Source organism: Zonotrichia leucophrys, chromosome 8, assembly GCF_028769735.1.
Source record: "Zonotrichia leucophrys gambelii isolate GWCS_2022_RI chromosome 8, RI_Zleu_2.0, whole genome shotgun sequence".
Classification (NCBI taxonomy): Eukaryota; Metazoa; Chordata; class Aves; order Passeriformes; family Passerellidae; genus Zonotrichia; species Zonotrichia leucophrys.
In genome coordinates, this window is record NC_088178.1 from 21,727,115 (window position 1) to 21,749,016 (window position 21,902).

The following is a 21,902-nucleotide window of genomic DNA, read 5'->3' on the forward strand; positions in this document are numbered from 1 at the left end:
CCTCCGCGTCCCCAGCAAGGACAGCTGCAGGCTGGGCCGCAGGACGCCGCACTCGCTGCTCTACATCGTGCTCTTGTGAGTGCCCTGCCTTTGGAGCTGCGCCGGCCTGCAGGGAGGGCTCGGTGTGCGCGCCTCACCTGCGCTGTGCCCGCTGGTGCGTTTGTTCAGGAGCCTCTGTGGGGTACTGAGCACCGCGGCCGGCTGCAAATAGGATTGGCTTTTCTTGCTGGCTGCATTTTAATAGGTGGCACAGAAAATGGTTTTCTTAAAAATATTTTTTAATATTGTATACATTTGTGCTTAATTTTTTTCCCTTTCCGTAATCTCTAAAATCTCTATAGTGCTACATCTCCTAATAAATATTTCAAAGAAAAGAAAAGAAAGTGAATACAAGATGGAAATTCCCATTTATTAACACCTTCTCTTTTTCTTTCTCTTTTCTATCTGAGATGGCTTAAAAGTTCATTGGTGAGGTGGGTTATGAAAGTAATTTATTTAAAAACCAAGAAATTTTGTTATAAATTTTTGTTTCTAGCTGCATTATTTAGATTTATTTGTGCCATTTTTAATGTTACAGTAGAGTGTAGTAAGATACAGCATTGCAAATGGATAAATTTTAGTTTTAGTATTTATGAATGTTTCTCTGGAGACTGCAGAAATCATTGTGAGTTCCATATCTGTCCATTCTGTACTTTATTTCAAAGCTGAGAATTCAGTTTGAGTCAATTTATCTTAATTTATTAAATCTGCTTCTGTGTTCTAACACTTATGTCTCCACTTATATATAGGTAGACACATTAAAGTCATATATAAAATAAATGTCTTCATTCAAGACCTTCTAAATAATACGTGTATTTTAGGAAGCCTTGGTTTTGTAATGAACCACCTTTGTGGGTTTCTCAGAATTACAGTAGAACAGTTGATAGAGTTGTATAGTTATTTAGAACTGTATAGTTATTTAGAGTTGTAGTTACTTAGAAATCTGTGGTCCAGGCTTGTTCTTGTGTTGGATCTGTTTATATGTTATATATTTTTCTGAGGCTCACAACCTGGAGTAGTTTGTTTGTCTGACAGTTGATGATATCACAGTTTTCCCAGACTTTAAGACTAAAAGCTAAGCTTTTGCTGTGAAGATTCGTAGTATTCCAGAGGAATGGCTAAAATAGGGGCCAATTTATCTTAAAAATGCATATCCAAATAAGGATGTAATTCTGCCTTTAAAACTAGATAAACTTTTTCTCCTTTTTTTGTGTGTGTGTCTGTCTACTAGCACCCCTGATGTTTCCCAAGCATGGTTTTGATTTCTCATGTCTCTTTTGTACCATGCTTATTTTGTAAAGTCTATTCTTATCCCATGCTCTAACTTCATTAAGAATTTATGCTTGAAAATGTAAAATTCATCCTCTTCGTCTGTTCATTACATTAGCATTCCCCTTGCTCCCAGAATAACTCTTCTTAGCCAACATCCTACAAAATAAGCTTTTTGTCTCAGAAAAGCCATGGTAAATGCAAGGGCTTTACAATATCCTTAACATTTCAGCTGAGCCCAAGTGTGTTAACCAGGGAAAGAGGAAACGAGCTGTGGAGTGGAACGTCCTGCGCCAGAGATTTGGGTTGGAGCAAACAACCTGAATTATACTGAGAAACAAATCAGATGCCAGGGCTTGTTTTGGAGTTCAGGCTTGATTTGGTCTTCAGGGTAATACACTGTGAAACAGGTGACAGCTCTCCCTGCTCGCTGCTCACCAGTGTGCCCTGAGCCTGGGGGCATCATGGTGATCCTTGGCACGGGCTGCTGCCCTGGGATGTGCTGGGGGTCTGTGGTCCTGCATAGATGAGGGGAACCCTTTTTGCTTTTGTGAGCTGGTAATTGAGAGCTGAGTAACTCAAAGCCCTCTAATTCACTCACTGAAATACAGCTCAGTTCCCTCCCTTTGTTGTTTGCTTTGTTCATTTTACCTTAATGACTTGCCTGTTGTCTTGGTTTAGTTTTATCCATCCTTTCTTCTTCAGTCCTCACTCCCTATGAAGATACAAAGTCTGCCAGCCTCCTTTGCTGCTGCTCTTACCCTAATTTCTCCTTTAGGCTCTGCACTGTTGCTTCTCTGTTAATGACATAGTTTTGTTGGAGTGGCTATGGATCCTGCCTGTCAAGGACTGTGTGTTACAGCTCTCTGGGATATGTACAAACCCCGTGTTACAGGAATTAGCAGTAGCCTGGTGGCGTTACTCAAGTACAGGGAGTCAGAGGTGGGAAAACTGCAAAGAGTTGAAGTGCTGTACTTCATCATGGAGAGGCTGCTGCAGGCTGGAGTGGCAGGAGAAGAGATTAAGCTGTCTTCCTGTTTGCAAATCCAGTTGCACAGTGAATTCATTAAGACTGTATTACAGGTTAAAAAGGAAGTTTTAAGTGCTTTAGGATGAATAATACATGACAAAGATGAGGAAATGCTGTGGTGGCAAGAGGAGGTTCAGTCTGTATTTTTCCTTTGGATAAATTTTGGCTGGTGAAGAGGAAGAAGAACCTTTGGAGGAAGATGTTTGGGCTACAGCAGCACTCTGTGATGCTGTATTTTCTGCAAGTGCTACTGAGTGTCCTTAACTACATTTTGGATAAAGCGTTAGAAGACTTCTGTGTAAACAGGAAGTGACATTTTCAGATCTGATATTCAGTATTGTTGTTTTTCAAATAACATTTCTCAATTTTTATGGCATTTGAATCACATATGGAGGTTACATTTGATTAAATTGGACAACTGACATTTGAATCACACATGAAGAAGGCTGGGCTAGGGAAAGAATGCAAGATCCAGTAACTTATTTAAAGAGGATAATTGACCTTTCCATGGCATCTGAACCCAATTGTCAAGTCTGTGAGTTTGAAATTATGTTAGGCTTGTGTTATATTGGAGTAGCTGAACGTCTTACTAGTGTTGCTTGGGAAGGATAGTGTTGCATGGAGCATGAACATACTAATAAATGATATTTTTGTAAATAAAAATACAGAGAAAGAATATTTCTTATTAAATATTTATAGGATTTGGAGCACAATTAACTTGGTATTTTAGCACTGCTAACTTATCACTTATTTAGTAGTGTCTTCACTTAAAAGATTGTGATGATGGAGCTGTAGTTGGCATCCTCTATATCTGAGTACAATTTTGTGAGGGTTGTTTTAGACTGAAATCAGAGCAGTTACTTGTGCTTAACTGTGCAGTGATATTGTAGTGCATTAGATAGCATTTCAGGCTGTCCTCTAGGATGGCAACCCCTGTTAGTTCAGTAACTGTGCCCAATTAAAGTTACATGAGGAGCTGGCAGTTCCATGCAGGTGCAGTGCCTGATAGCTGCTTCAGTGAATGTTTCTGATCCTTTGAATCATTAACTAGTGCAATCACTAGGCTGTTCCCTGCTTAGGGAATACACACCAGAGGGAAGTTTAGTTGTTCTTCACCCCCAAAACCCGTGGCCACAGCTGTTTCTTGAATCTCACACAGATACATCTTTGGGAGCCCTTTTATACAGAGGTAGCAGCTGAAGCCCTTGGGTGCCACTGTAGTAAAAGACTATGGCCCTTTGGATCTTGGGTGGTGGCTTGGTGATTTCTGCCCCAAAAGGGAGAAATCTGTAGTTTTGTAACTTAGTAAATGATAGAAAAGTGAACCTTGAAGATAACGTCCAACCTGATGTTTTCTGTCAGACTGTTGCTTGGGAGTCTCGCGATTGCAGGCGGCTCAAAGACAGTCTGTTCTTCACTTGCTTAGGTCACTGTTCAAATAATAATGATGCCCTAAATAGCTCAACACACATCTCCCATGTCATTTTTTTAAAGGAACCTTCCCTTTTTTTTTTTTAAGCATAAATGAAGAATTTTCTTCTTTCCCTCTAGTGCAAGACCAGTTTTCTGCTGGGGTTTTTACACCTTACACGCTTTTCAGTGTACGGTGACACAGAGTGGGTATCTTCACCTGTGTTAACTTACGCTCACTTACAATGGAATAATTTTCTGTGCTTGTTGGGCATACAATTTAAAGTTTAAAATCAGTCAATATGCTGTTTGTAGAGATGGAAGGTATCTACTTATGTTGTGACTTCTCCAAAGAATTTGGCTTTGCTAGCAAAATGGTTTTAATTTCTGGGTATTTCTAGTGAATAATTTGTGTATTTCAGTCTAATGACTGAAAAAAAAGTTATGTCCCAAGTATCATGTTTTTATGTGAAGCTTAATATAATGTAAGCATGCATGTGATGGTGTAATCAGCAAGAGGTATGTTTTTCCCACTGGCATTTCAACTGGTTTCCGTTATAAGTTTTCCTTTACCACAGTGTAACTTGTGAAATTCATCTTAATTTGAAAACTACTGCACTATTACACGGTTCATCCTGGTTTAAGTGTTTAAAAATATAATCAGTACTTTGTGGAAACTTTTCCTGATACATAGTCAGCTTAAAATGTAGTCAGTCACATGAGTTTTGATCTTTGGGATATTCTTTTTCAAAATTACCTCATTGATCTGCTTGGTACTGCTTCAGACTTTTCAGGGAGTTCAGCTTACTTCTAAAATGACGGATTTTATTTAAAAGATGATGATCTTATACCGAGGAAATTTATTTAATGATAAATGTAGCTGCTGTAAAAAAGTCCAGAAAGCAATGGGTTTCATGTGGACTGTTTGCCTAATTGCGTTCTCATTTAATGTCAAGCTTAATTAATGTCTTGCGTTGGTAATGGTAAAGATGAGAAATAGGGAAAGTCGTTGACACTGACTATTTATAACTGTCCAGTGGATGCAGTGTCATTAGGAGGGCTCTGGAAACTGTACATTTGGTTGACAGAGAAATACTCCATCATCACAGGAGCTGCTGAAATGTTCTGCAGGTGGTCTTTTCAGAGGACAAGTTGGGCATAAAGAAGGGAAGGTGCATTAGGAAGATTGATGGAGACTAAATATCCTGAAAGGCGAGTGAGAGAATGTTGTAAAGGAAGAGGTTTCTTCAGGCTTGGAATAATTCAGGGCCTGGAATTCACAAAGAGGTGTTAATGTTATTATGAGTTAAATAAAATAGAAAACTCATCTTGTAACCTATTTGTGTGAATGTGTTGTTGACATGTGCTCTTATATACAGATATGGTATATTTTTGAATCAGTGAGAAGTTTCTGGTCCAAATTTTCCAAAATGTTTTGCTGATTGTGCAGAGACAGTAAAGCAGTTCCTTCAAAGGATTTCATTTGTCATTGTAGGTGTGAGAAAATCCTTCTGCTTCCTATATTTGTTGCTACTAAAGACAATTCTGCAAATGTTGACACTGTCATATTTTAAGACATGACTTATTTTAAAAGCTTTTTGACAGTTTGGTTCTTCTGTTTTTCTAGCAAAAGCAAGTGCTTCTGCATCTTCAAGTGTGGTGTCTTCCCATTTTTTTGGGTACTCTGAATTTCTTGGGAATCTCTGGGTTCCAAAATGAATGCTTTGCAGGTGCTGATTTGCAGGATTAGAGTCTGTGACTTCCATGTGGAACAGGCATTTTGAAAAGCAGGAATATAAAGTGTTAAAAGAAATTTCTGCTGGTTTTGAACCAGTGTTACGTAATTCTCAAAGTGCTTTTTGCAGTTCTTGGGTAAAAGCTCTGCAGAATTGTGTTAAATAGCGAGATGGGTGAATGGATGGGTTTCTGATGATCGCAAACAGCCCATCCCCTTCCCTGCTTGGGGTGCCCTGTGTTGCCCAGGAACAGCAGAGGATGGACAGGGTTTAGCTGGATTAACATTGCTGTAGGGCTGTCAGTCACTGATGCCCATGGAGAAATGTTCTCCTAAAATGGCTTCTCCTTTTTGTGTCCTTCCTGCAAGAGATGTGAAAGTGCTGCTGCTGAGTACACTGATAATGAATGATATGTCTTCAACTACTGAGTTTTCAATCATTTTTGTAAAAAGCGTGACTAATACAGATTTAGGGGTGTTAGCTGATTGTGATCTTATTTGCTAACTATAAGCAGTCAGAAATTTATTTCTACTGTGATAGGTTTATTTTGTTAGTTGACTGAACACTTTTATTCCACCATTATTGCTCATGAATTTCAATTCATGTTTTAGCTGACAGAGTAAAATTTTCATACCTTTTCAAAACCAGGGTTTATTGGAATTGGAAGGTCACGTAATATCCTGAATATAATTCCAAAAGGCTAGTGTTCAGTTTCTACTTGATTGGTATATGATATTATGTGGACACAGAAATGAGTGTGTTTATTCTTTCTCATTAGTAGTAGACAGTGGCAGAGTTTGGTTCAGTTGTACTCTAAATTGACTTTGTGAAATCAAACCACTATGTAATGTAGATTAACTTTGTAAAAATGTTTAAAAGCACTAGAAAAGACAGTCGTGTTATGCAGAGTCCAAAAAGTCCCATTTGCCTGTTTTGAATTCCAGATGGAAGGGAATACTTTGCTCAATCAGATACCGTGATTCCTGATTAATGTATGTATTAAAAATATGTAATTATTTAATGGAAAATTATGAAGACCATCTAATTCTTCCATGAGATTCTGCAGAAAGCTGAAGTGAATCTAGTGGGATTTCTTTCTCCCAGACATTTTTGTGTATTTTTTTAGGGCTGTATTGTGCTTGGAAGGCTGTGCCAGCTGTTGATTGTCATCTTTCTCATGACTGTGATAAAAAGCCACTCAAGAAGGCTGAAATATGAGAACGTCATTAGCTTTCTTACTGGCAGAAGTGCTTAAAGAAACCACAACAAAAAGAAAATAGATTGCATACTGAAATGAAAAAAAAAATATAAAAGCAGCTCCAGTGAGGTTTTGTTTAGACCCAAGAAAAAGCAAAAACATGGCAAGAAGGTTCTACAGGCATGAAGGGGAATAGTGAACTTGTGGTTAATGTGCAATGGGGGTGTGTGGGAAACCTCTGATGTGCATCACACGAGTCCTGCTTGTGTTTTGTTGTCAAAAATCAGCTGGTTGAGTTGTTTTTGGGCACCAGGTGCCACGTAGGAGTTTATGTTTACTGTGACTGACATGGATCTGGTGTGGCTGACTTCAGGGGGAGAATGGATTTCTGTTTTTAAACTGATCTTAGGAGGCATTAGAAGCTTTTTTTTTTAAATTAAAAATCCACTTGGGTTACTGAAGATGAAAGATGGGATTTGTTTAAAGGTGGGAGATTAATTAAGAATAATAAGCAAAATGCCCCATATGTGCCTCATGTAGTTAGGAAAAGAAGAGCCACCATGTCAGAATAAAAACACAAACTAGGCAGGCAGTGGTGCTTTCTGTGCACACACAGCTTAAACCTCCCTGTGTTATTCAGGATTGCAAGCAGTGCCCAGTTACGATTTTGAAAATACTGAAAATATTTTGCTTGTAATTAGATGAACACAGAGAGATGTATAGAAAACATGTATGCTGTGCATTCAGCAAACTCCAGGTTTAAAGTGTATTAGGAAGAGAATAAATATCTCGTTTTGCACTGCCTCCTAAGGTGGAGGGAGGGAGGCAGGGATGGAGCAGGGAGAAAACAGAGGCAGTGGAAACAGCAGCAATATGTACGCTTGCCTGCCTGTCTCACATTAATGGAACAGCTTGCAAGGTCTACAGGGAATTTGCATTGGCTCTGTCACTGGTATTATTTAGTTCCTTATTTATTGCTAGTGGCTTGATTGTGCTGTATTTTCCCAGCAATGAAAGCTTTTAAAGATCATGTCTGACTCCTTTTGGACAGTGCTGTCCAATTTCTCTCTGCCTGCTACCAGCATGTTGAGACGATCCAAAAGGTAATCTAAGGATTTTCTGAGTTATTCTTACGATGTTTTTCTAAGCTACTTGTTTTAATACTGTTTAATCTTGCTTTTTTTTTCCTGTTTTAACAGATTGAATCATATTCCTAGTACGTTAGATATGATTTCTTAATTTCTGAATGATTTGTAATTGTATTCATTGTAAAAATCATACTGTGCAGATCCACCGTTCGTTCTTTTTAAAGATATTTATTTAAAGGCATTGTTCCTTCTCATACTCTGTGAATATGATAAGGGGTTTGTTTCTGCAAAATGATGGATAGATGCTTGTTGGAAGGAAGCTGCTTTATTATTTGAAGTAGCAAAACGGTATTATGTTGAAATAGGCAGCAAATGAAAGACTTGCAAATATTTTGACTTATAGCACTTACGGTCTTCACAGAGATATGCATAACCTTAAATTTTAAATAATGCTTAATACATTTAGCATCTTTCTTCTTATTATAGATGTGAATATGTTAATGTAGCAGTTAATAGGATGAGTGTTTGCATTTACCTTGCTCTCTGGATTTTGATAAAATCCCATTGAAGTGTGTGAACTAATGAATGGTATCGGATCTGATGCTGTACAGGGTTGTCCCTTCAAGACTGGGAAATATCAACATAATTATCACTCATCAGGTGCTCTGTGAAGCTTAGCATTTGTAGCCTGAAAACTTACTGGTAAGACTGGTAGGTAGCTAATCCTGACTAAAGCAGTATATTCAGATTTATGAGTAAACAGTTGCAGCTGGTACCAGAATTTCTCAGCAGCTGGTTTGTTGATACAGTTAATAATCTGTGTAAGACTCAGAATATAAGCTTTGGCTTAGGTTAAGGGTGAATTTTGTTCATCAGCTATTAGAAATTATATTAATCTTTTTTAGAGGATTAGCTTCTTACCAACTAATATTTCAGGGGACTCTTTAATTTTTGTTATTATTCCACATTTGTGATTTAAATTTTATTGAGGTTCTGTTCTGTGCTGCCATCGACTTTTAGAAATCTTAGTGGCAATGAAGAAATATTTTGTAAATAAATAGGGATCTTAGTTGCCAGGAATTGCATTAGCAATGTTACTATTTTCAAAATTGTTGCCTTCAGCCTGTTTTTTTAAAGTAAAAGAGCTCCTTGAGATTCAGGTTGTGTGTTGATGTCTCTGCTCCAAGCAGTAACTTTCACATCCATTGAGCAGTTGTAGGAGTGGTTTCATGGAGTGACAGAAGTGACAAAGATAAAGCTTCACATTTTCTTACAGATTTCTTGAATTTGGCTGGGGAGAGGAAAGGGAGGCAAATTATTCTCCTGTGCCTCCATTTGCACAGGCTGAGGTAGGTTGGACTTGGCTTCCAGGTGCTCTTGGCCACCAAGCTGTGGGATGGGAGCAGCCTGGTGCAACGAGCCCTGGCTCTCTGTGGAGCCAGGGGAGCTGGGCAGAGCCAGGAGCTGCTCTGGGGCGCGTGGGGAGGGAGCACACCTGTGCATAAAGAGATAACCTGTGTTAGACCTGCAGCTTCTGGATCCTGTCATTACTGCTGCTTGCACAACTTTGGTTTCCTGAAGCTCCTCCATTCCAACTGGTGACTTAAAAGGTAGTATTTTGTGAAAATTCAGCAATAATAGTCTTCCAAAGAGAGTAGACACCCACAGTGTCTCTCACAACAAAAATAAATCATCCTTGTTTTTCAGTATCTTGTTAGTGTGCCATTTTGAATATAAAATTACGCATCAAAGTCAGAAACAATTTAGCGATACTAACAAGGTTTCAGGTGTGATATTTTGTCAGAAAACTCCTGCTCAAAATTTACAATTCCATTTATTGTTAGTAGTCAGAGTACAAAAAGAAAGAAATTGATCTGTAAATCCGCTGAGCGTCTTAATGGAAAAGAGATGACTTTTTATTGATTTAATCACATAAACGAGTATTAGGTATTTCAAAATGATCAAACAGCACTATGAGTATTCAGAGCAGAGAGCTGCTGCACGAAGTCATGTGGTGGAAATCCTATTTTGCACAGGATGGAAACTGCAGCCTTCAGCCAGCCTCAGCAATGAAATATTTGAGCATGTGTGACAGTTTGCTGGGAATATCACCTTCTGCCGAGCCAGGCTGGCCGCCTGCCAGCTCTTTGCCTGCGTCTTGGGGGAGATGGGTGGGCAGGTTGGGCTGGTCTGAGGAGTATTGTGATAAATCACTGCAATAATGTGATTCTTGCCAGGGTATCCATCCTGAAATCCCATGTCCACATATGCAATGACTGCTCCTGAGAGTATCAGGGCTGTGAGAGTGGTCACTGCACATGGAGTGCGTTGCAATGCCATGACCTGGGTGTTTTTGTGTGCTAATGTTCTCAGGATTGTGGCATCTGGGCACTAGGAATGGAGTAGTCTATCACTAAATAAATAAATAAATATTTTTCAGTTTTAATTGGCCCCCTTTTGAAGCACAATGTTTGCTTTGTACACTTCCTTTAAAAATTCTGATTCCAATTTAAATTTCTCCTGTAACTTTGCAATCTTGGTCATGTTTACCAGTAGAGAATTTTTTACTGTGGCAAATATTTGATAGAGTTTTCCTCTGCTCTGTTTTTAAAACTTCTGTACAGTCCCTTGCATTAGTAATAGCTTGTGTGCTCTTAATTCAGGGCTTCTCCTCCTTGGTTTTCTCTCAGTTTTAATTTGGTTTCACATTGCAAGAAGGGGTTACTTGTGGTATTCTGCCTACTGAGCTACAGCACATTTCTCTATAATGGCTTCTGATATGTACTAAAAATCCTAGAGGGCTTGACTCCCATATGGCTTCCCCTGCATTAGGAGGCAAATGGGAAGGACTCCTCTTTCTGCTCGGTGCATTTTGTGGAAATGAGCTCTCCCTGCAGCTGGTGGGATTCTCGCCGCAGCTAATGGCTCTGCAAAAGTGAACCATCTGCTGCTCCGGTCAAAGTGCCTGCCTTGCTTCTGCTCCAGCCTATTCCCAGAAGGATAGAGAAAGTCAAGAGCAAACTGTAAATACATAAGTTTCTCATGGGAGGGGTGACATAAACATAAATCACATTTACCTGTCAAACTGGTTCTGTATAAATATTTATGAGTTTAAACTATAGGAGAAATATGAGAACTCCTCAAAGGGTTCAAAGGGCATATGGGGCTGGTATTCTGATATCGGCTCTACTGAGGCATTGCCTATTGAAATTGGATTATGGAAAGATAAAGCATAATTCTGACATATTTAAATTAAATGTCTCTGCATTTAAGTCCTTTTGTTTCTTTACACTTTGGGCGTATCTTGAATATACTCTTGCAATTTGATAGTAAGAGCGCTGTAGAATTGTGCTTGTTGTGTTTGCTGGTCTTGTAAAACTGACTTAGAATGCTGATTTCTAATGTTTCCTCATTTTTTCATGTTAATCCTCTCTGGGTTGAACCAGCTGTGGCTGTGGGTTTTAATGATATCACTTTTGTTTAGTGGCTTTCTCTTTGCAAAGTTAAGATGGGAGATTTGTAGGTTGAAGCGACTTTAAAGATAATTCTGGAGGATGAAAAAGGTGGATTTTTGTGAGGAAGGACATCTTGGATTTGTATCTACAATTGCCATTGATGCTTTAATTCTCTTTCCTCTTCTCCTTTTAATGAAAGGGCTTTAGCAGAACGAAAATTGGTTAAAATCACAAGAGTTAACTGCTTGTAAAGTGTAAAGCAATCTTTAAGTAGCAAAACACCTCGAAGATCAGTGATTCTGTGGAAATCATTGTAATTCATACAAACAGCTCCTTTGTAACTAAGAAAAATGTTTTTCATTATTGATATAGTCACAAACAGTAAGAGAACCCACCTTTCCCTGGGATGTAAATGGGTGAATGGCAATAATCAGGTGGCCAAGAACACATAATTGGTGCTTTCTGAGGCATTGGTGTTTTTTTGGTAACTTTTCAGTTGCCATAACAGGACCACCTTAGACAGTGAGTCCATACATATTCTCCCCAAATGTATTCAGTGTCTTTTTTGTGCTGATTCATCTGGATTGACATTAAAAGCTGTGTGTGTCAGAAGGATGCCACCTCCTCCATATATACATTGTCACTTTGAAGAAAAACAATTAGTTTGATTCTAGCAGAATACTTACTTTTTTGTGGTAACATAAAGCTAGCGTTAAAAATGTGAGTCTATACTATAATTAACTTTAAAGTGACAGCTGTCTCACCACACATTTCCTTGCTTAAATGAATAACATAAGAAATATTTCCCTTATGTTGGGAGGGATAGGAAAGACCTGGAAATCTGATGCTTTTGATAATACTTAGCTCAATTCTTTTTGCCTAGCTCAGCATATTAAATGACCATCTGACACTCATAATTGGAGAGGAAATTTCATTCAAATTACTTCTGCTAGGTGTTTCAATATGGCCTTAGGACAAAAGCACTGCTTGGGGGAGAAAAGATCTCCACCTTATCTTCTGAAAATCTCTTTATGACAATAGTCTGTTGGATTGCATGGAAATGTAATGGATATTTTGCTCACTAATGGATGAGTTTTGGTGAGCTTCCAATACACTCTCCATTACAGGATATTTGCACTACTTAAATACAATGAAAGAGGGTGGTCCAGTGAATGGAAGGGAGGTCCTCCTAAAACCCCCAAACATTTTTAATGATTCAAGCAATCCGCCTGGACTGTTTGTATTTTCTAGTTTATGTGGGATTCTGGGTAAATCATATTTTATGTTGATTTTGAATACTGTTGGCAGATTCCCTCTTGACTAAAACCCAGGGAAAGGGTCTTAGAGGGTTAACATTGAAGTTTTGAGCCTTGAAAGCTTTTTGTTCAGATCGAAACTCTCTTGTATGAACATTTGGCTATTGCCCAGGACAAACCAGTTTTTCAAGTCAAAACCTTTGTGGAGAGGAAATGAAGCAACACACAAATTGCAGACAATTTCATGAATTATTTGGATCCTTCACATGAACGAGACTGCTGAGTATAAAATAATTTTGCACTGTTGTTTTAAGTGAGATAAATGAAATAGTGGGGTAAAAGACTGGTTTGAGGAGAGGTATGAGGAAAAAGGAGATCCTGAACTTTACAGAGGACGCTCAGATCAGGTCAGTTCTGCTGTGGAAAGTAAGACAGGGAGTACACGCTGGCACGTGATTGGCCTGGAAATGTGCAGTTCTTGTGTTTAATTGAAGTCGACACATTTGGGTGTTGGAATCCTTACAGAGTCTGTGCATCTGCTTGTTTTGACTGTTTTTTGTCTCTGACAAGTGCATTTTAAATCTGAGTGCCCACCAGCCTTAAGCTTTGGGATGGACTTGGAGATGTATCTGGATGTGAGGAACCCCTGCCCATGCCAGGATGTGACTCTTTGCAGGCCCCTCTTCTTTGGGCAGGTGCGAAGTTGTGGTCAGGAGCAGACTAAGAGATGTTCTCTGGTGCACCTGGGATTCCTCTTATTTTACTGCCAGCCAGATGTTGACCTTACAAAGAACCATACAACTTATGGCAATTTTTTTATTTTATAAAAAGGAGACCTTACTTAAGGAGCTGAGGGACACATTGTATGGCATGTCATCTTCTATCACCAGACACCTACCTGGAGAGAAATTACTTAGTTTTCAGCTGGGTGCTCAACACTTTGGATTGGCCACCATTTTAGTTACTATATTCAGCAAGTAAATATCTTTTCAAACTATAAGGAGAACACCTTTGAAGTGATATGATTCTACATTTGTAGCTAATTATCAGATAATCCCTGAATAGTTTTTCTCCACTCATAGCCCAATAATCTTTTTTTCCCTATTATTTTCAGGACTACAGATTAATACCTAATATTGTTCTTTATAGTACCTATTTAATGTACCTAATTAATACCTTTATAATACCTAATGTTCTAATTAATACCTAATAGTGTTCTTAGAGTAATTTGCTGATAAAATGAAACATACTTCTGTAGTGAAATGTCATAGGTTATTCCAGGCCTCTTAAAAATTTAAAGTCTGTTTTGGTGTTTTTTGAGGGTTTTTTTGGTTCTATGTCAGCTGAAGGTGGAAGGATCCAGAGAACTGGAATTCAGAAGGAGGATGCTTTCAAGTCCTGTGCAGGGTAGTCCTTGTGCCAGATATGAAATCCAAGCCACCTGATACCAGTCTCTTTTGTCTATCATTTTAGGCAATGCTATGCAGCAAGCTGGACGTGTTTTGAGATTGTTGGCTTAATCAATCACTATCTTCCCACAAAAATGCCTCAACTGTCATGTTTTATATGAGGACAAAGCTTAGTAATGTACTGAAAATCTAAGCAAGTGTTATACATCAGTATGATGTCTCCCCATATTCATTGCTGCCTGCTGTGTTTACGTAGCACTCAGCACATAATTTCAACTCCTTCAGAATTTACAGAAGATGCAAACGTCACTTGCTGTGTTCTATTTGGTGTTGAAGGAGTTCCTTGTGGTGTCATGCGACACTGGCAGTGAGCATGTGCCAGAGCAGAGGCTCTCAGTGACGTGAGGTAAAAAATCTTTTGCAGGCACACATGAGAACAGCCATGCCCTGGATCTTTGTTCTCTGAGGAAGCAGGCTTGGATCCTGCAGTGCCATTTGAAATTACTTATTTCCAGTACATTGTGTGTTTTCCTGTCCTGTAATTTTTTTTTTTTTCCTAGTCTTGATTGCATGGTAAATTAGGATGTTACAATTAGCAGACCTAATTTAAATTAGGCATGATTGCTGTGGAATTTGAATACCTGACTTTCTCTCAGTGTTTGCATTTGTCTTCCTCTGTGTCTTCATTTGTGTATGTTCTGCAATTTTCATGGGTCTCATTTGTTTTCCTGCTGGCCAAGCTGGTTTCAGTCTATGTGCAGAACAGAACTAGGGCAGCAAGAATGCTGGGATTTCACAACTCATGGCTCCCAGAAATGAATTTTACAACAATCTTTTACAGAAATAGGCTAATGTTATTTAACAGCCCTATCTTTCCCCACTTTGTCTCACAGAAAATTTGGGCTGTGTTTTCCTGTGCTTGTGAGTTTCTGCTGGAGTTTGTTAGACACCATTTGTAAAAATAATGCACAGATGTTCTTAGTTTCTTTAGTTATAAATAAGTATATAAAGTATTCAAAAATCTTTTAGCAGTTTCTTTGCTTGCATTCTGATCCAATTTTACACAAGGTACATTTATTAAATATCTGCTTTTTGAACAGTTGTGTAAATTATGGCTCTGATCTTACTAGGTTTTGGTTTTTTCATTCTTTTATGATTTCTTTTTGTTATCACTGCTACCATCCATTTATTTTTGATACATTAATATATTTATACATACTGCTCTCTACCATCTTACTGGAAATGATTTTGATTTTACTTTTTAGCCTTCTTAAGTAGAATTGCTCTTAAAACAAGCACACTTTCTTGGCAGTGGTGAGCTGCTTCACCCTTTGGATGTTCTACTGGTACAAGCTTTCGCTGTCTGCTTGTGACTTCTAATGTTTGTGTTTTTCTTCTGCTCAGTTTTGTGAATGGTTGTTCCAGCTTCAGTCCTCTAAAATTTCAAAATCCTGTGTGTGTGTATCTATTTGTAGTACACAGTCGTATAGTTATTAAACGGGAACAGCCATCCTTGTATGAAAAATTGATGGCTGTTGGATAATGAACATTTGGCTCAGCAAGTAGGCTTTACACAAAAGAATGAGGTTTAACATGTAATCAGGCTTGATTGTTCCAGAAACTTCCCCTTGCTGCAGATCTGAGGGCTGCTCTGTGTGCCAGGGCAGGATCTGCGCTCGGGGCCTCCCCCTCTCCTCCTGCCCTTGGTGGTTTTGTTGCTCCATTAACAGGAGATGCCTTCTACAGGTGTATTATCTTATTATTTTAGTAGTCAGCTTATTTGATCTGATGTACACTGAAGTATAGCTATTTAATGTGTTATTGTAAATAATTTTGTCATGTCTTTTTAAGTGTGTTGTTTTTATCCAGGGTAGTGGTTTATTGACAGACCTGCCTGTGTAAATGAGTAAGGACCACATAAACCGAATACTTTATTTATTTCAACACTGCAATGTATCTCTCTACATGAATTTACACCAGTTTTAGTGGCTACACTGAGCATTTTCAATGTCCACAGAACTTCAGCTCCTGTCTGTCCCCTTCTTTGATGTTTAGAGCCAAATCTCAATAGCCTCTTTTCCCTTTCTGCGATTCTGTGAGTGCATTGATTAGAAAGGTCCCAGGCAGCATTTCCTCTTCCAAAGCTGAAGGGAGCAACCTGAGCCATCTGTATTCTCTCTTTGTATCTGTTTCGAATTAAAGCACCACCTTGGCAAACACATCTCACCTTTATCTTGCTCTGGTAGGGGACTGCTCTGCTCAGCCCTGGTGGAGTCCAGGCAGGGAGAGCATGGCATTTTCCTGTCTAAGCTTAGTCCTGGACAAATGTCAAAAGTTTTGTAGCCTGCCCACTGAGATTGCAGGTTTGTTTGGGCCAGGTATTTTCCTAATATGTCCACTGGACTAGTATCAGTCTACCTTAGTGCACTCGTGCTTTGCTGTTATTTTTTAGAGATGTTCTTGAGGCTTTTTCTCCCATCTTTGTGTGTGTCTGTGCAAACATGAGCAACAAACTGTTTTCAATGCTTCTGTTTGAAGGGCTTTAGAGGCTGAATTTTTGTGTGTACATGTATATATATATTTTAATACTTGCACAGGAAAGTGGTTTTCCCCTCTTGAGGAAATGAACCTTTCTTCGTTGGACTGTCTTTTAGAAGTAACCTGTTCTTTTTTTTCAAATTTTATTAAATTGATGCTGATATTTTTCTTTTGGTTTTATTTTGTAAGAAACTGCTAAGAGTTGGGAAACATTATTGCTTTAGGAAGGAGAAGGTTTTGGTGATGAAAATAGAAAGCACAATCTCACCTTCTAAGTTTAGAAGCAAAAGTATAAATGTAAATGATCATTGTAAGGTAGGCAGATGGAGACTGATTTACTGCATCTATGTCATTACCTACTACACCTTGCAACTGGGGGTGAATTTGAGAATTGTTTGTCTATTCAATGAATATTTTTCTATATATTCAAATTCTGCAAAGTTAAGAAAGGCAAAATGGAATTCTAATAAGATAAAAGAGCATGATTCTCATAGCAGGTAATGGTTAGGGCAGTGCCTGGATCAGAAAGATAAGGAGGGATGAGAGTGTTGATGTAGCAGTGGTGCAAAGCATGGTAATGTATATGTGGCAGTTTACCTTGGTTTCTTGCATATTTTTTAAAAGGCCAGATATTTTGGTCCCTTTAGCTTCTGTGTTAAATCCAAAATATCTCCAAAGCCTTTCTGTCAAAAGGTATGCAGAACTGAAAAATTGAGGGATGATGGTTTTACGAAAAGCTATCTAAAAATGGTGTGGAATTGGTTGCAGATGGGGACCAGGGGAGTGGTTTTATTGTCTAACAACATGCTCTCTTTGTTGTCTGCTCTTCTGGCACATCTGTCCAGATGTGGTGCTGTGTTCTGTTCAGGATTTTCTGTGCTCTGGTATGATGGAAGCTGCTTGCATGTTAAATATGCTGGGTGATGTTTGAGGAAGTTGATGTTGCTGAGCTGAGGATGGCAGTAAGTGAGGCTCATGTGCAAAAAGCAGAGGCACCAGGGGTGGAAGCACAGCCCAGCACTTGTCTGAAAGCCACAGCAGAGATGTGGTTCCAGCTGGGAGGAAAGCACATCACAAGTGTAGCATTCTGCCAGGCAAGCACAAACCCTGACACTCTTCAGTTGTTCTCCATAGCTGGAGAAGATGAGTCTTACCAACATAGCAAAACCTTTCCAGTGGAGCTCAAGAAAGCACCTTAAGAACTTGTATTTTTAAAATGTGCAAATAATTTGATTACAAACATCCTAGTTTTGTTGAGAATGTTGCCACCCTGGTTATTACTCTACTGGTCGACCATGTGAAAATCTGTGTTCTATGCAGTAGAGGCAACTCCCTGGACAGTCTGGAGATTAATTCTAGAATAGTGCATTGTTAGAATAGATTTAAAATTAGAACAGTAATTAATCCTCATGCTGAGGTTTGGAACCGCAGGTAGCTGGTAATGAGCTAATTTGTAACATTTTTTGATTCTTAAACTAAGAAAATGCTCTGAAACAAAATGAAGAGAACTGATAGTGTTGCGTGCTGCAAAGCAACCAAATGAGTTTTCTTATTGTTTTATGTAACATTTACATTAAACCTGAAAAACTTTCTTTCCATTTTCAGCTCACTTGCTTTGTTTGCTGGGTGCATCTTTGGGGAGAGTGTTTAGAGTAGGTTTGTTATATTGCACACCTGTATGTAATTGTACGCTCCACGGTTAGAGGATTTGAAACAATATAAAATCACTTTGTCATTTCATTCTGGAATTTGTTTACTTGTATTTTTTGGAGGAAAAGAAATGTGATAAACCAGCTTCCGTGAGAATTGCCAAGTAGAGACTTATTTAAAAAGCAGCTATGCTATGTGAAGCATTTAATAATAGATTTGGAGGAAATGGGAAATGAAAGTATGCAGTTATGCTTAGCATTCATTCAATCAGCCTTTCACACTTTGTGATGTAACTTCATGGCAGTATAATGCATAACACAACTGAAGTAGGAGATGGTAGTGCTTGAGAAGGTTTGTTTTATGTTTTTGCCCATTAAATAATGTCTGTATTTGTTCTGAGATCTCTCTTCCATAATCAGAGATTTTTCCTTACTTTTGTTCCTTTATGCTAAAACAAAAATAGGCTTGGAGTGTGTTCAGAATAAAGTGGATTTACGTAGTTGAGAACGGCTGTACCAGTCACTGTAATTTGTTGTGACATCTCATTTTGTTTGGCCTTGCAGAGTTGTTCCTGTGTTGTTAATAATGCAAAAGGTCTGGACTATACAGAGTGGTGTAAGCAGGTGTGCCCCAGCCTCAAGCATTAGGCAAATTAGACATAAATTTGGTGTTCACTGGCAATTCCAGCCTTTTCTTTTGTAATTTCTTAGCTTGCGGTGATGCTGCTTCTTCAATTCAAGCTCTAAATGAAGTAGGAGGGCATGTCTAACATATAGCTTGGTTTAGATGAAAGGAAAATGGCCTTTCATGCAATAAGTTAATTCCTAAGTACAAAGATGTTAATTTTCCTTAAAACAAAAGAACCATCTGCACCCATTTTACTCCTTGCTTTGTAAGTCTTGCATTGCTTGACTCTGTGTTCACCTCGGTTAATGTGTTTGGTAGCAGGCTGAGAGATGTGGTGGCATTGTGGAAAATGATGTCCCTCGTGTGTTTTATCCCTGTACACTCTCTGGATATCTGTACAGAAGCACAACCCACACTTCAAAAGCTAACTGCATCTTTTTCCTCTGTGCTCTTCTTTTTTTGTCCAGTTTATTCTGTCTCATGGGCATCAAAACAATGGGCAGTGCAAATTTGAGTGGAGCCTGGCTTGCTGAACAACTTGCATCTGTTACTATGCTTGTAATAATTAAATTGTAGGAAATGTTTTGTGGAAGAGGACCCTGCACTCAGGCAGTTGGTTTTCATTGTTGTTTTTATTTAAGTTCCAAAGTTAAATCCTATTTGAAGTTCTTCAGAAAGATGGTGGAAACAGGAATACTGTAATCCAGTCTCAAGATCATGGGAGTTAGGGATTGATCTTATAGAGGAGTGAATGGCAGGTACAGATTGTCCAGAGATGCACCGGATAAAGGCTCCTTACTTGTTTAGTCTGGCCAAACAACCAGGAAGGAATCCAAATTCAGGATGTTTCCTTCCTCCTGGGACTTTAATGCCAGGAAATAAAAAGCAATTTTCCTAGGTAATGTTGGGAAGAAGATAGTTCTGTGTCTGTTGTGGTGGAGACTCTGCCTGCAGCCCTTAAGAAGTTGCTTGTTGGACTCATGCTTCCACCCTTCATATCTTAACCGTGTGTAATTGTATTCCTTTACAATAAAAGGAGTGTTTATTGTAGGAATGTGCAACCCCCCAAACCTACACCATGAATAATAACACTTTTTTCCCCCCAGCTATTCTAGGATGAATAATTCTTAAACTATTCTTGAATGTAGAAAAAAAAAAGAAATCAGTTGAACCAGATGCTTACTTATCTATTTTAGAGAACTAATTATCCCTGTTGTTGGTAGTGCTAAAGCTTACAAAATTGCTTCCATCTTTGAATTACTATAATTAAGACGATAACTTCCACATCTAGTTAACATTGCTGTGCAGCTGCTGCATTCATTGACATGCAGATTTTGGATTTTGTAAATTTTCTGTCATTGTGAATAAAAATTTTAAATACTTATTTTCATTTCCAAAATGTCTGTTTCTCATAAAGAACTCTTTGTAAAGCAAATCAACTGAAACCAAACTTCTGTAATATCAGAGGAGAATCTGGTGAAGTTTGGTTAGGTGATATTACATTTTAGGAAAATATGTAACCACAAATAACTTTAGTAGATATGACTGCTCTGAATTTGGATCCCGATTCACAGGGATTTGAGGTCACTAAATGGAGTGTCGAATCTGGAACAAGTCTGATGTTTGGCTTCTGAAATGCTATTTTGAAAGAAGTTAGTGCAGGCAGGAGTTAATCTGGGACTCTGACAACCTGAGGTAGTTCAAGAAATTTTAAAATTAAAATTTTTGGTTGAAGATTGGGCTTGATGATCTTGTAGTTCTTTTCTAATTTTAGTGATTCTATGACAAATCAATAATATAAATAAAATGCATTCATGAACGGTAACCAAAATGTGATTTAAGCTATACTTTTTCCAAGTATCTTATTTCTTCAAGTTGATTTCTGTCCAAGTCAATGAGAAAGCTCATGCAATCAGTGTTTTCAGTGTTATCCTGTTTACTTACATACTCTAGCAGTTTCATCTACGAGAAATTCCTCAAGGCCTATAAATTCAGATGGATTTTGAGAAACTTCCTTATCATTATTCATTTATAATAACCAGCATCTCTATGAAATTGCATGATAGTGGTGGTTGGTTATTTATATTTACATTGTTTTTTTCTGTGGCCCTTGCTTTCATTACACGGATGCCTCCTGGGCATTAATCAGTTTTGCTCGATGAGTTGAAGATGCCCCCTGAGTAAACTGCTAAAATAAAGAATCAAATATCGATTCATGCTGAAACTGAGTCATTGATTTCTTTTTCAGACTAAGTAGACACAAGAAACCAGGTGCACTCTTGTTGCTCCTTTCAGAGGCTTGCCCTGGGCTGGCCGTGGGTGAGGAGGAGGAGGCAGGTTGGGGTGCAGATGAAGAGCTGGGGGCTGCGTGCAGGTCGCAGGTACAAGGCCAAATGTGCTCAGAAATAACTCTGGGCAAGGCTGCTGCCTCGGGGCACATTGCAGTGGGTCCAAAGGCAGTGTCCAGTTACCGGAGCCGGGCCATGTCCTGCGGGGCTCGGTTTCAGGAGCGCGCTGGGGACACTCCAGTACACGTAACAAATGATATTTTTACTGCAGGCAGACAAGTTAACTCCAGAAACAGAGTAAAAGCTCTATTTCCATAGTGATCCAAAGGCATTGTTTCAGCTGTTTCAATGTAAGATATCCATATTTAGAATTAAACCGAGGTGCTGCTGTGATCTCACAGGTTTCTGGACTCGGGTTTGGCTGTGTGTGTGTTTGAGCGGGGAAGGGAGGGCAGCACCTCCAGAGCTCTGCATGGGCTGGAGCTCAGCCCTACAGCTTTGAGCCCTACAGAAACTCTGTGCTTTTAAAATTGTGTTTTGCCTAAGCTGGAAGACCTGGAGGGGATTTGGTCTCTGAAATGATGAAGTGAGATCTGAGAAATAAAAAGGTTAACAAGACCCGTAGCAAATTGTGAGAGAAAAGGAGGTTCAGGGCAGGACTCACCTTGAGTTTAATGAAAGCAGCAAAACTTTGGCTTATAAACAAATAATAATGCTTGAAATCTCTGTGGACTGGTTAAAAACTGATTTTTTTTTTTTTCTAGTTAAAAAGTAAGATATAGCCAACCTTCTCCCCTTTTACTTTCTCCTATTACTCCTGTTTTCTTATGTAGATTGAATTAATTTTTGAGCAAGAAAACATACAGTATTGTTTCAAGAATTCACAAATGGTAATAAATAATAATTAAT

The 21,902-nt window shown here is 38.7% G+C and overlaps 1 protein-coding gene across 4 annotated transcripts in view; it reads left to right on the forward strand.

Annotated features, from left to right (window-relative positions):
* Window positions 1-21,902, forward strand: part of MAST2 (microtubule associated serine/threonine kinase 2) — a 186,573-nt gene that overhangs the window by 96,149 nt on the left and 68,522 nt on the right. Inside the window, exon 1 of one of the 4 annotated variants that reach the window (XM_064720421.1) lies at window positions 7,737-7,785. The exons of the other annotated variants lie outside the window; for them this stretch is intronic. Within the exon in view, the coding sequence (XP_064576491.1) occupies window positions 7,766-7,785 (20 nt within the window). The 5' untranslated portion in view covers window positions 7,737-7,765. Of the gene's footprint in view, window positions 1-7,736; window positions 7,786-21,902 lie in introns of those variants that run through there. 4 annotated transcript variants of the gene reach the window in all.